Source organism: Bos indicus x Bos taurus, chromosome 7 (assembly GCF_003369695.1).
Source record: "Bos indicus x Bos taurus breed Angus x Brahman F1 hybrid chromosome 7, Bos_hybrid_MaternalHap_v2.0, whole genome shotgun sequence".
NCBI classification, from domain to species: Eukaryota; Metazoa; Chordata; class Mammalia; order Artiodactyla; family Bovidae; genus Bos; species Bos indicus x Bos taurus.
The window spans coordinates 72,229,076-72,244,028 of NC_040082.1; the positions used below are offsets into that span (position 1 = coordinate 72,229,076).

Consider the following 14,953-nt stretch of genomic DNA (forward strand, 5'->3'; position numbering starts at 1 on the left):
TTAAAGTCAGACTCATATTTTATTCTTGGTGCCATGTTTCTTTGTTGTTTTTAGCTTTGTGATCTTGGTCAGTTTATTTCATCATATATAAAATACAAATAGTGATATGTGCCTTGCAGGACTGTTGTAAAGATTAACAATTATGTTTATTAAGTCCCTGGTACAGAAAAGGTTCTCATAAAATAAGAGTCCTTTTTCCCCATGAATCCCTTGCTATGACTTAAATTGACTAATATTTATTAGCATGTAATTTTTGCTAGACTGTGTTGCAGATGGTAAAGAGATCAAATCAAAATCTGGAATCTCTGGATTCAGAAGTTCTTGTGATATAGAAAAACGACTGACAAATAACAGAAACATGCTATTTACAGAGGTATAAATTAATATACAGAGAGCTTCTCTGGTGGCTCAGGCAGTAAAGAATATGCCTGCAACGCATAAAACCTGAGTTCAATCCCTGCATTGGGAAAATCCCCTGGAGAAGGGAATTGCAACCCACTCCAGTGTTCTTCCTTGGAGAATTCCATGGACAGAGGAGCCTGGCGGATTACAGTCCATGGGTTTGCAAAGAGTCGGACATGACTGAGTGACTTAACACCTTCACCTTCATATTAATATAAAGTTCTGTAGACAATTAGTTTCTTTCCTAGCCATGTTTTTGAAGTGATTTCTAAGTATTTCTTTTGGAAAAATACTTGACAGTCAAGATGGGGAACAAATAGAGAAGGGATGGCAAACACTTATAGGTTTATGTAGTCTGAAATGCCAATCTTCTAAGAATTGATTTCAGCAAGGCACTTGATAAAATCTCTCAAAGTCCTTGTACATAAGTTGGAGAAATGTGGGTTAGCTGATAGAATAGGAGGTGGGTTTTGTAGGTGGTTATACAACTATGTCTAGGATGTTTTTCTCCTGCAGTACTTTATTTTTACTTATAAAATCTCTGAGTTGGAGGGAACTTAGAAATAGATCATCTAGTCTAATTTGTGCCTAAGTCCTCACTATAAGATGGTCTCTTTTTCTCCCTTTGAAGAGAAAAGGGAGAAACTTAAAAAAATTTCTTTTAATTTTCTAACTGGAAGTTTGTACTTCTTAATCACCCTCGCCTAATTCCCCCGTCCATGCCCCCTGCCCCCTGCTGCCCACCCCTGGCAACTCCCTATTTGTTCTTTGTTTCCGTGACTCAGTTTCTGTTTTGTTGTATTTGTTTGTTTTACTTTTTAGATTCTACATATAGGTGAAATCATGTAGTGCTTGTCTTTCTCTGTCTGACTTACGTCACTTAGCATAATACACTCTAGGTCCATCCATGTTGTTGCAAATGGCAAGGGCTTTTTTTTTTTTTAAATGTCTGAATAATATTCTGTTGACACACATATCACCTCTTCTCTATCCATTCATCTGTTACACTTACGTTGCTTCCATATCTTGGTTATTGTAAATAATGCTGCAGTGACCATAGGGATACATATATTTTTGAATTAGAGTTTTCATTTTTTTCAGGTAAATGCATACTTTTTAAAATTTTTAATTCAGTAGTATAGAAAACTGTATAGTGAAAAATATGCCTACTGCCTATTCTAGTCCCCTGGTCTCCCTGTCATCCTCCCCAGAGACAAGATATTATTAATAGTTGCTTCTGTATATGATCATGTTTTATTATACATATCTCTTTAACGTATTACAGTGATTTTAGTGTATGTGCTGTCTCCCTTAGTAAATTGTGAGCTCCTTAAGAGAAAGGACCATGCCTCATAATTCCCTGTTATCTCCCCAAGTAACTCACACATTAAAGATTCTCAATAAATATTTGCTTGATTAAGTATTTAAAGGAAATTTGGACTAGGAGAAGATAGGCTCCTCTGGTAACATGCCACAGTTTTCCGTGTCCTTGGCCTAATCATTTACAACCATTTTCCCCCAGTGACTTGGATGAAGATGTAGAAAGCATGCTTGTCATATATGCAGATGAAGCAGAGCTGGAACAGAGAGCTAGTATAACATCAGATGACAGAATCAAGACTTCAGATGATCTCAACAGACTGCAATGTGCAACTGAAAAGAACAGGGATAAATATAAAGCCCTGTTGAAGGGGAAAAATACCCAACAGTTTAGTTACCCAAACATAGAATTAGGAGACCTGTCTTGATGGCATTTTGAAGATGACTTGGGAGGAAGGGGGATATATCTTAATTGCCTTTATGTTCAGTTTAAGCCAGTAGAATATCAGGATTGTCACAGCCTTGGCTGAATTAGTCTGGATGAGGTAGCTTGTGGTTCTTGTGTTCTCTTTACTGGTCAGATTGCTTGTTGGAATATTGGATCTGTTTTGGGGTGCCACACATATGGAAGACTTAACAGATTGGGGTATATGTAGAGGTTAACTCGAAAGATAAAACATGGCTATAAGAATCAGACAGATCTAGACTATGTCCTGGGTTGTTCTTCCTAGTTGTGATAGCTTGGCAAAGTCAATTCCTCTGAGTTTATTTTTGTACCTTTAAAATAGGACAGAATAATAATACCCGTCTGGAGGATCATTAAAAGGATTAGAGCTACCCTAGGCCCTCAAAAGGATCTGTATTCCAAGTCTTATTACAGATTGGCTTAATGACTAGATATAGTACCTGTTTTAAAGGTTACAAGTAATGCAGCTTGTTCCGTGTTCAAAGAACTGACTTGTGGAAAAGGGGGTAAACGTATCCATACAGCCTGTAAATGCAGATTGAGCTAGAAATGTTGTGTAGCAGTAGAATGGGTTTCTCTAGGAGGAAGTGAATTCTCCTCAGTAATTGGACATAGTCAGGTTGAGACTGTATAATCACTTGTCAGGGATACTTTTAGAGGCATTTTTATGAGTGGTAGGTTGGACTAGAAGGGTAGGTAAACTATGGCCAGCCCGAGCCAAATACAGTCAGACATCTGTTTTTGTAAATGAAGTTTTAAAATGGTGAAGAATCTGACTGCAATGCCAGAGACCTGGGTTTGATTCTGAGTTGGGAAGATCCCCTGGAGAAGGACATGGCAACCCAGTCCAGTATTCTTGCCTGGAGAATCCCATGGACAGAGAAGCCTGATGGGAAGCCTATAGTCCATAGCGTTCCAAAAGAGTCGGACATGACTGCAGTTACTTAGCACACACCACACCCCATTATAATGTTGTCTATGGCTGCCTTCCTACTATAGGAACGCTCATGCCCAGTTGAGTAGTTGTAACAGAGACCATATGGCCTTCCAAACCTAAACTACTTACTGTCTGATCCTGTACAGAAAAAATTTGCTAACCTCTGGTTTAGGTAAATGCTTCCACAACCTAAATTATTTTGTGAACTGATAACCTTTCTAAATCTTCTGTCATGGGAATTTCAGGTGTCAAGAGGGACAAAGGCAAGGTTTGGAGTGAGATGTTCATAATTCTTGTTAACTGCAAGGAATGAAGACTGAAAAACAGTTGGTTAATTAACTTCCAAAACCCTTTAAGAGAATGTGCTTTTGTAAACATACCTTTTGGTATGAGAAAAGAATTTGTATGCCACCTGGGCTAAAGCTGTTTATATTCACTAGAATTAGGAGGATGTGGTGGTCCTAGTGTAGTGGAAAAGACTTGTGTTAACTGTCCTGAGCTCTGCTTTTCTCACTGGTAAATGGAACCCTTTCCAGTGTTTGATAAAGATTGGAGCTAATGTGGGTACTCAGATGTAGCTGTCATTGCTATGTATCAAAAAGCATCTTATTGGAGCATATATCACACCAGACAGAATTTTCATTGGGAAAGTATAAATCCTTCCCCTGAGTGCTGCAAGTTGGGGTAGTACACAGAAACTTTTCTAATGGCAAATAGAGGGAAAATAGATCTCATTGCAAAGATGGTAATACCTTGCAGCTGGCAGTTTCAGTCCATGTTATGTAGGTAATATTCTCTATAGAAGAAAGGCAGAGGTTTCCTAGTCACCTCTCCCATTTGGAACAGAATTTTAAACTTTTCTACTTCCAATACATTTTATATTTACAGTCTACTGCCAGCTAACAGATTTTCTTCTTTTTTTTGTTGTTGTTTTATTTCTTGTCTTTCTTTTTTTGTTGAAAGTGTTGACTCGGAGTCAAAGAGAGGCCTTGAACAGACGTGACAGTGTGACAACTGCTCAGACTTCCCTAGACATTGACAAGTAAGTAGGTGCATTGTGTTTACAGAGCTCTTGCTTAACAAACCATTGCTTAGACCAAATGAGAGACCAGTTCCTCTCTTACCCTGGGTTTCTTTGACCAGGCAATCAAATCGTTGCTCTAACGCCTGAATTTCTTAGTATTCTCAGTTTGTGTCAGTATTGGTGGCCTCTTGTGACCCTTTTTGTTACTCTGAAAAGACCCTGCCACCCACTCCACTTCCACATTGCTCTGAGCTTTCTGTTTTCTTTGAATTTGCGTTTTGGTGTTTGGTGCTTTGGGGAAGCAGTGAGCTATTTTGCAATGTAATGGTGCAGAAGTTGAGTTGCAAGAAGTTGGGCAATATTGAAGACTTCCTTGGGTTGTGGGTTGCAGCTTGACTAAGAATGCACATTTGTTCCCAGTGGAGGCAGAGGCAAGGGGAGGTCAGGTATAAGTGCTACCTCCTAAAAGTAAAAATATCACCAACAATACATTAGAGCAGTTAGTAATTAGAAACATTTTTCTTTGAAACACAGATCCTGTCTTAGACTGTAAATTTCATAGCTGCCTTCCTTAATCCAATTGAGCAGAGCTGATCCACTTCCTTTTTTTAGAATCCTACCATCATGCAGATATTCTAGGACTGTATTCATCACACTATTGCACTAATTTTTTTTCTTTGATTTTTGACATTTCTGTCTCCCTGGCTAGGCTGTGTGTTATAATATTTGAAGACAGATACTTGCCTTCATTCATGTTTATATCCCCAGCATCTAATAGAATGTGTGTGAGACAGCAATAACAGTAATACCTCTTTGTTGAGCTTTTAATATTATGTGCCGGCCACTGTGCTGAGTGCTTTATTTACTTTATAACTATCACAGTTGTTGATATGGCAGTATTTTTTTTAAATAGATATAGAAACTGAAGGGAAATTATAGGTAACTGGTTAAGATTATGTGGCCAGAACTGGCAAAGTCTACCTGACTCAAAAACTTACGCTGCTTTTACAGTGCTGCTTCTCTCATGAACGTAGGGTATTAATAATGCTTTTTACATTAATGGATAAACCTTGAAAGGTACACTAGTCTAACTTTTCTCATAAAGCAGAGTTTCACTTGTAGTCTCTCTGATGATTAATTACTTGAGAGACTTATTCCTCTTATTTTAAAGACCTCTCAGAGAAACTTTTCTTAAAGGCAGTCTAAATCTTTCTATAGTAACTGAGTAGCAACAGCAAGAAGTTTTGGAAGGTTTTCTTTAGCTTCGTAAAACTAAGATGATCTTATGAGTCAGGCAGACCTGGCTTCTGACAATTACTAGCTATAGGACATTGGGGAGATTAGTACCTTCCTAACCAGGCCAAGGAATTAATTGAGAAATTGTGTTTAAAGGACCATGCACCAGTTCTCACCACAGAGAAAATACTTCATGAATGTTCATTTTCTTCCTTTGTCTCCAGTGATTCCATTTTCACTGATGCCCAATAAACTTTACCTCAAGACATAATTTCCTCTCTTTACACAAAGTCGTTATAAAAAGATAAAAATAGCTATATATATGAAGTTATGCAAAAGCCTCTGGCAGAGCCACATGGTTTTAGTAACTTCCTAGCTCTAGAATTGAGGAAGGCAGCATATAGACAGACTTGATTTACTAATCAGACAAGTTCACCCTCCCTGGTAGAAATGTCATTTTTGATTTAATGCTCTTGGTGTTCCCTTTTCTGTCTAAATTTTTAACTTCCCTTTGAAAAAACTATTACACTTAATTTGAGAAGAGTTTGACAGAATATTTTATGTCTGGAGAGCAATCAGCATTGTTTGAGTTAGTTAGAAGAGCTTATTTCATTATCATCCTACTACTGCAACAGCAGGATACAAAGAAACAGCCAGGGAAAACCACTAATCACTCAGTCCTTTGGATTGGCATTGGGTTCATTTTATTGATGATCCTGCTGAGAGCAGCGATTCTGCTTTGGTTGACATTTCTCCTCCATAGAATAACTTTAAGATGTAAAAACACAATTTAAGATGTATCTAGGAGCATAGAGGCAAAAGCAAATCTTTTTTTTTTTTTTTTTAACCACTTTTTCTCCATTTTTTTCTGATTGGCTAGGGATGAGAAGTGTTACCTCTGTAAATCCCTTGTTCCACTCAGAGAGTACCAGTGTCATGTAGAGTCCTGTCTCCAGCTTGCAAGAGGTGACCAAGGAGATGAGCCTGAAGAGAGTGAGAGAGTATGCACAGCTGTGGGGAGGAAGCGTCCACAGTGGCTGAGGAACCTAAAGGTATGTATAGAGTGTTTTAGGAAAGGTTCCCTAGTTCTTCACATTACTGTTTGGGGCTTTCTTTCTCCCCTTCCTCCCTCTTTCCTTTTCTTCTGTTTATCTTGAAACTAGATTTGTGCTTTTTAAAATTATTTTTTCTTTTAATTAAAAAGTAATATATACTCAAGTAGTATACACTTAATATAGAAAATACAGGAAGTTAAAAAAATACGAAGAATCAGGGGGAATTATCACCCATAATTTAGTTACTCAAAGATGACATCTTTTAGTATTTTGGCCTATTTTTTTTCCAGTCTTTTTTTTCCTATGCATTTTTAATTAATTGTATATGTACATACACAGTTATTGTAGCATAACAAACTTCCTAAGTATATTTTTAAACTGTTTCTGAAATTACTCTTAATGTTTGTATCACACAGTCAGTTAACCATTCTCATATTATTGGACATTCAAATTGTTTCCAGTTCTTTTGTATTATACGCTATGTTTAAAGCATTAATTAGTCTTTGCATTATTTCCTTAGTATAGATTTCCTGAAGTGGAGCTTTTAGGGCAATGAATCTAAACATTTTAAAATCTGTTGAAACGTATTGCCAAATGACTTTCCAGAAAGTATATTCTAGTCATACCCCCACTGCCAGGAACATATTCACGATCAACTCTGCTGAACGCCTCATTGTACCTAGCCTTATTAGGAAGTTGTGGAATCTGGCCCTGGTCACTGGGAAGATGTGCTTTCTGGCCTTTGATTAGAAAACTGGAAGAACAAGTCTTGGCTTTGAAATTAAAGATAAAGCAGCAGCTCCATATTCTAGACTTACTGACATAGCAATCATTGCACACCAAGATGGAGAAGCCATATGTCATGAAGGGAAAAAGGGACCCCTGTATGAATGGGGTGATTTTTGAGGTTGTAATTTGGAATTGAGGCTTATGGGTATGTGTTTTCTCTGGCATCACTGTCTCTAAAAGCTAACTTGAAACTTGTTATTTTCTGTTTTAAATCTCTCCAAATCTATCATAGGTCAAAGGTTACTATAGAATAAACCACAATCACAGAAAACTAATCAAACTCATCACATGGACCACAGCCATGTCTAACTCAATGAAACTATGAGCCATGCCATGTAGGGCCACCCAAGATGGATGGGTCATGGTGGAGAGTTCTGAGAAAATGTGGTCCACTGGAGAGGGGAATGGCAAACCACTTCAGTATTTTTGCCATGAACAGTATGAAAAGGCAAAAAGGTATGACACTGAAATATGCACTCCCCAGGTTGGTAGGTACCCCATATGCTACTGGAGAAGAGTGGAGAAATAACTCCAGAAAGAGTGAAGAGATGGAGCCAAAGTGAAAACGCTCAGTTGTGGATGTTACTGGTGATGGAAGTAAAGTCCAATGCTGTAAAGAGCACTCTCCTTGGAAGAAAAGCCATGATCGACTTAGACAGCATATTAAAAAGCAGAGACATTTTGCCAACAAAAGTCCATCTAGTCAAAGCTGTGGTTTTTCCAGTAGTCATGTATAGATGTGAGAGTTGGACTATAAAGAAAGCTGAGTGCCAAAGAATTGATACTTTTGAACTGTGATGTTGGAAAAGACTCTTGAGAGTCCCTTGACTGCAAGGAGATCAAGCCAGTCAATCCTAAAGGAAATCAGTCCTGAATATTCATTGGAACGACTGATGCTGAAGCTGAAACTTCAATACTTTGGCTACCTGATGTGAAGAACTGACTCATTGGAAAAGACCCTGATGCTGGGAAAGATTGAAGGCAGGAGAAGGGGTTGACAGAGGATGAGATGGTTGGATGATATCACCAATTCAATGGACATGAGTTTGAGCAAGCTCCAGGAGTTGGTGATGGACAGGGAAGCCTGGCAGGCTACAGTCCATGGGGTCACAAAGAGTCAAACACAACTGAGTGACTGAACTAAACTGAACTGAGAATAATTTGCCCTGAGTCTGGTATCCATTCCTGGATATTCTTGGCATAAAGATGCATCTATTAATCATGTTTGCTTTTTTACTGTGTAAAAGTGATAAGTCACTCAGTCGTGTTGGACTCTTTGAGACAGCATGGACTGTAGCCTGCCAGGCTGCTCTGTCCATGAAATCCTCCAGGCAAGAATTCTGGCGTGGGTTGCCATTTCTTTCTCCAGGGGATCTTCCTGACCCAGAGTTCGAACCCAGGTCTCCTGCATTCAGGCAGATTCTTTACCACCTGAGCCAGCAGGGAAGCCCTTTTGTTTTTTTTTTTAATTGTGTACCCTCCTTTATTAGAAAGCAAAAGACTTCCATTCAGCTGTGTCCCCACACCTCTTCTCTCCTGGAGATATCTATGATCTAGGCTAAGGAAGTTGTATTTTAGGCTCTCTGTGTAACCTTTTCATCTCTTTTTCTCTGACACAGGATAAAGGCCAAAATGAAGGCCGTCTCCTCCGTCTCTTGGAACAGTCTGAGTACAAGACTACAGGTGAGGCCCTCAGGACCAGTTTTGTGAGCTTCTGCCTATGGCCTTCCAGTAAACATAGCCACTACCAACTCTTTTACTACAGTTTTTACTAGAGTTATGAGGGTGCACATTTGACCTAATCAGCTGGCCTTTGAGACTTGATCTAGATCATCTCTCCCTAAGGAAGATTAAATACTCTGTCTTATTTATCATGTGTTTTATTTCAGCTTTTATAAAGCTTGAGCTTCCTACTGCCTGTTGAACTGGGGAAAAAACATTTCCAAATCATAGGGCAATGGCACAAGCCCTAAACACCTTTTACACTGAAAACCAGACATTACTGTCTTCTCCTAATGTTTTGTGCATTATTCATGTTACCCTTAGCCTAGTGTCTCAACCTATCCTCCTGAGAGTCTGTAGCATTGCATAGAGTTAGTAATACCAACTTCATAGATTGAAAGGATTATATCTAGTAAAGGTCCACATATATTCCCTGGTGTAAATAGGCTCTTGATAAATGTTAGCTGCTATTATTATTATTGTTCTTGTTGTTGATAGTTGCTTTTGTTAAAATTTACTAGACGTAGATGAAAGAGGAACTTTTGCTTAGGTCTGATGAGATTTGCTTGCCATCTAGTTCTGATAGTTCATTCCTACCAAGTAAATCTGTTGTGTCTTCTGATGACTATAAAAAGACTGCCTCTCTGAGCCCCATAGCCTACTGCCTTTAGGTTAGCAGATTATAGATCTGCAGGTAGCATATTTTCATTGGCAACTCGTTGTTCCTCAAGTCCAGATTTGAAGTAGGTTTGGTCAGTGGTTATTCATTCAAAAGTGTTCACCTCTGTACTTCTGCAGCTAAGCCTATTGGATGCTAATGCTCACATTCCATTGGTCTGGGTATTGGAGATCTAGCTACCTGGATAAACCTGATGAAGAACAGTGCCCAGAACATATGAAGCACAGGAACAGTGAAAAGTATTATGATTGTAACACTGCTAAAAAAATTATTACTTTTTCTCTCCTATCACAGATGCAGAGATAAAGACCAAGTTTTCAGAAACAGGAGCCTTCAGGTGAATTGGGGTGTGCATTGAAGTGTGGCTGTCAGCAGTTCTAGAAGAGTATAGGCCTGGTCCTGTATTCTGTGTATAATGTGGTATTCAAACAGTTGAAGTAGAGAGCTGTGGAGCTGTGTGACCATTCTTGATATAACTCTGTGACCCTCATATGTCTAGGCTAAGAATTGGATGACTATCTCCGTTCATTCATGGTGTTAATATAAGCACAGCAAAAGCCGTCTTACTCTTTTTTGCCTGTCTATCCCCACCCAGCCCTCATCTTTTGACTTAGAAGTCAAACAATTTGGGAATTTGGGTCTGAATCCTGATTTCCTCACTGCCCGACTGTGTGGCTTTGGGTGTATGATTTACCCAGTGTCCTTGTCTGTGAAAGCGAAATGACAGTACTTATCTGATTGAAGTATTCCAAAGATTATGTGAGCTAGTAGTATATGTAAATACCCCTGAAACACATACTTATTGCTTATTAGTAGGTGTATCGTGAATTCTGACGTTTTTTTCTCCTCTTTAGGGTGTCTTCACCAGGGCTAGAAGAAGCAGGCTGCAGCAGAGAGATGCAGAGTTCCCTTACACATCTCGATTCAAATGAGTCTCCCATCAAGTCTTTTGTTTCTGTTTCAGAAGCCACAGATTGCTTAGTGGACTTTAAAAAGCAGCTTACTGTCCGGCCACATAGCCAGACACAAACCAAAGCAGGTAGAGGAAGAAGGAGGAAATCCTGAATTTCTAGGGTCTGAAGGTTGATCAAATCATTAGCAATAGAAGTCTGCCATGTTTATTAAGCCTTAGTGGCCTGCAGTTCATTGTTAAGGAAGTTTTGCCCCTACAGTTTCTACTACCAGCATCTACTCAGCATTCTGGTTTTTATGTTTTCTATGAGCTATACAGACAACTGTGTGTGTAGTGTTTTGTTTTATAACAATCTGTTTGAATTCAAGTATAGTTAAAAAGAAAACTTAAATATATTTATCTATGTTTGTATGAAGTCTTATTTCAATAAGATGGAGAGTTTCCTTTTTGTCTCTGTGTTGCAGGGCTTGGGGAGGGGTGTTTTAATTATGGAGCTAGTTCTCAGACTCATAAATTGCATGTTTTGGAATTCCATTACTGGTCTCTGACATACTGCCTATATTCACTGAATATGTAGTGTAAAGTTTTACTGTTTGGACCTTCTCTGACATCATTCTGGAAGATGCCAAGGGATTGAATGCACTTTTGTTCTGCTGTCCTTACTGTTCAGTGACTTGTCACTTCATCTTGCTGCCTCACCCAGTTAAGAATTCTCAGCCAGAGCATAGCACCTTTGAAGGAATATGTCCAGTCATTCTTTCCAGGAATTTGTAAATGAACTCTCAAGTTATTAATTTCTATACAATTATTTTTTTTTCCTGGATTAACCCGTGGGGATGCTGTGCATATTCATCTGCTAAAGCTGAGATTGCTTCTGTTGCCATCAGAGGTCATAGCAGCAACAGGAAGTAACTTCTATTTCAGTACATCAGTAGAGGAATGCATGTTCTCAACCTCGTTGCTCAGGATCTTCCAGTGAAGAACAGAGCTGTGGTCTGTCCTCAGTGCACAGGCTTTTAATGCACTGTTTCCTGCCTAGCTGCGTTTGCATATAAGCTCTTAGAGTTAGAAGAAGGCAGGATGGCAGGCTCACTCTGTTTCTTCCATGCCGTGGTGTTGGATGGCACTGACATTGTGGCCAGCGTCACATAATTGCTGTTATTTTTTGACATTTGCTATGGTTCAGGCAACGTGTGTGCCTTCGTTTAATCCTCACAGCAACATTATAAGGTAGGTATTATCCCCCCCAATTTTTGGATGAGGAAACAAAGGCTTATATTAAAAAATCAAAAAATACTTTTTGTCCTTGGCAGTGAGACTACAGTGCTCTGCCTCTTCAGTCCTAACAAAAATGCTAGTATTGATTATTTTCCCATTTGCCTTCTAATGAGAAGTAGTTTATCAGTTACGTCCCATCACTTTAACTTTCACTAGTTTTCTTTCTCAGTAAATGGCAGTTTATTGGAGGTAAAGTTCTATAAATGGGGTAATATGTTTATCTCTCTGCCTGGAGATAAGAATAGGGAAAGGGCTGATTCTGGAAAGGGAATTATTTAACTTATAGTTGAGCAGTCTCCCTAGAACATGGATCAGTGGCAAATTGTTGGAGGAGGGTATAGATCAGCAGGACTACTACTGATAGGCTTATTTGTTAACTAATGTGGAATCAGGAGAAAACAACCATCTCCCTAGGCCCTCCCACCTCTATCTTTGGTAAAGGCTGCTTGCTCATTTGTCTTATTCTCCCAATACTGGTGGTCCTGTGTGAGGGACCTTAGTGAAGAGACAAAGTCAGTGGAAAGAGTATGACATCAACTTGAAACTTTGGCCACCTGATGCGAAGAACTGACTTATTTGAAAAGACCCTGATGCTGGGAAAGATTGAAGGTGGGAGGAGAAGGGGACAACAGAAGATGAGATGGGTGGATGCCATCACTGACTCAATGGACATGAGTTTGAGTAGTCTGGGAGTTGGTGATAGACAGGGAAGCCTGGCATGGTGCAGTTCATGGGGTCACAAAGAGTCGAACACCACTGAGCAACTGAACTGAACTGAATCTGAACCTCTGCTTCTGATACAAGTTAACATCTATGAGACCTAGTTTCCTTTTCTATAAATTGGGGGAAAGCTTACAGGGTTCTAAAGAGTAAGATAATGTATATAAAAGCACAGTATCTATCTCTTAGAAGGTGAGTGAATGGCAGTAGTTGTTATTTCAATGTGATGCTAGTTTTGTATGTCTTAAGTAGTGTCATGGTGAGAGGTGGAAAAGCCAGAGAGGTGATGTGCAGATGTGAGAGGATACAGTTTGATGACCTTAGTTCCATCAAGTACCAGCCTTCCACAGCAAACTCAGGTGTCTAGAGCTTGCCTCAGGCCATCAGGTTTTGGGGTTTTGTTTCTTGTTTTTCTTTTACTTCTTAAAGATGGGAAGCAGCTGTTCTGCTAGTGTTGCCAACTCTAGGAGCTGGGAAACTCCATGAACTTCACAAGGCATTGTGATGAATGGGGAAGGAGAAGGTAACTTTTCTATTAGGCACGGTGGTTGTGTTATTTCACTTCATCCTTATAACAGCCCTCTAGCCGAGGCTGTGCCTTGCCCATTATCCCTGGGCACTCATTGTTCTACTGCATACCCACAGGGTCCTATTGCAAGGACCTGCAACTCTCTGCCTTAGCACTTCTCTAGACAAGTGTGCGGCAGAGCTGGGAGTGCCAGAAAGTGAGGGCCTCTGAGGCAGCCCTCAACCAGTGAAAATGGAATTTGGAGGATAAATTCCCCAGCTTCCTCACCTCACTTAGGTTCATTCTACACGTCTCCCAGAGTTCCCTCAGGGCTTGAACCTCAGGAGCTCTCAGCTCAGCAGTAGCTTAATTATGTATGCTCTGTTGACTTCCTTCCCTTCCTATCTCATTTCCAGCTCCCCTGTCAGTGCTTCCTGGATCAGGGCTGGGACTAAGGTGAGGGACCTGCACTCTTTAGTTCATGTAAAGGAAGAGTTGACACTAGTATGAACTTGAAAGGGTTTCTCCACATTTTGTAGCTAGGCACTTCACATGCATTGCCCTAATCCTAACCCTGGCCTGGATTGCTTCCCAATTAAACTACACTCAAATTAGGTCCACTTCTGGAGGAACCTATCCTAAGGCATTATTATTAGTCTTTATGTTTTATACATAGAAAACAGGCTCAGCGAAGTGCAAAAACTCACTTTGTTATACAACTGGTAAATGAGATGGGATTCAAACCCAGGTCTGTCTGACACCAGTGCTGATTCTCTCTACTATTCCATACTACTTCCTAACCCCACTTGAGTCACAAAATCCAATGGGAATTTTAAGCTTGGATGGGCCCATTCTCACCTGTGAGGCAGAGCAGCTTTGGCCCTAAGTTGATCTAGAAGATGGGAATTGGGGTGAGGGAAAGGCAGGTAGTAAGTAGATGGTAGTACCAGTGGGAAGATGGAAGAATGTATAAACCCTGAGTGGGAAGGCTGCTGAAGCCATCTGTACCTGGAAGGCAAGAAGAGGTTACTTATTTCCTCTCAGTTTCAAAAGCCCTGTACTATTGAGGTTGTGGGAGAGTTCTTCAATTTAAGAAAAATTAACTGATACCTCTTCCCTGGTGGCTCAGATGGTAAAGAATTCACCTGCAATGCAGGAGACCCAGGTTCAATCCCTGGGTTGGGAAGATCCCCTGGAGAAGGAAATGGCAACCCACTCTAGTGTTCTTGCCTTGGAAATCCCATGGGCAGAGGAGCCTGGTGGGCTACAGTCCATGAGGTTGCAAAGAGTCAGATACAATTGGGCAACTTCACCTTCAGTTTTCATCTCATGTTAGATCTAGAACAGGGGCTCCAAAGATAAGAATTATTCTTTGTGAGTCCACAGTGCAGTGGGGGAAGGCAAACAGATTCTATTGATAGATTGTAGTCAATGCAATGATACAGGGAGATCAAGACACTATGGGATCAATAGGCTGCTACTCAGCTGGGATCAGGGCCAGGAGGAGCTTTTCTAGGAAGGCTCCCAGCATTGTTGTTGTCATGTATGGATGTGAGAGTTGGACTGTGAAGGCTGAGCACCGAAGAATTGATGCTTTTGAACTATGGTGTTGGAGAAGACTCTTGAGAGTCCCTTGGACTGCAAGGAGATCCAACCAGTCCATTCTAAAGGAGATCAGCCCTGGGATTTCTTTGGAAGGAATGATGCTAAAGCTGAAACTCCAGTACTTTGGCCACCTCATGCGGAGAGTTGACTCATTGGAAAAGACACTGATGCTGGAGGGATTGGGGGCAGGAGGAGAAGGGGACGACAGAGGATGAGACGGCTGGATGGCATCACTGACTCAATGGACGTTGAGTCTGAGTGAACCCTGGGAGTTGGTGATGGACAGGGAGGCCTGGCAT

The 14,953-nt window shown here is 40.2% G+C and overlaps 1 protein-coding gene across 5 annotated transcripts in view; it reads left to right on the forward strand.

Moving 5' to 3' along the window:
• Positions 1-10,958, forward strand: part of UIMC1 (ubiquitin interaction motif containing 1) — a 137,867-nt gene extending 126,909 nt beyond the window's left edge. For all 5 annotated transcript variants that reach the window (XM_027546893.1, XM_027546897.1, XM_027546894.1 and 2 more), the window contains 5 exons: positions 4,089-4,167; positions 6,266-6,437; positions 8,849-8,912; positions 9,925-9,967; positions 10,485-10,958. In XM_027546893.1, coding sequence (XP_027402694.1) covers positions 4,089-4,167; positions 6,266-6,437; positions 8,849-8,912; positions 9,925-9,967; positions 10,485-10,695 — 569 coding nt within the window. In that variant the 3' untranslated portion in view covers positions 10,696-10,958. The remainder of the gene's footprint in view (positions 1-4,088; positions 4,168-6,265; positions 6,438-8,848; positions 8,913-9,924; positions 9,968-10,484) is intronic.
• The last annotated feature ends 3,995 nt before the right edge of the window (positions 10,959-14,953 follow it).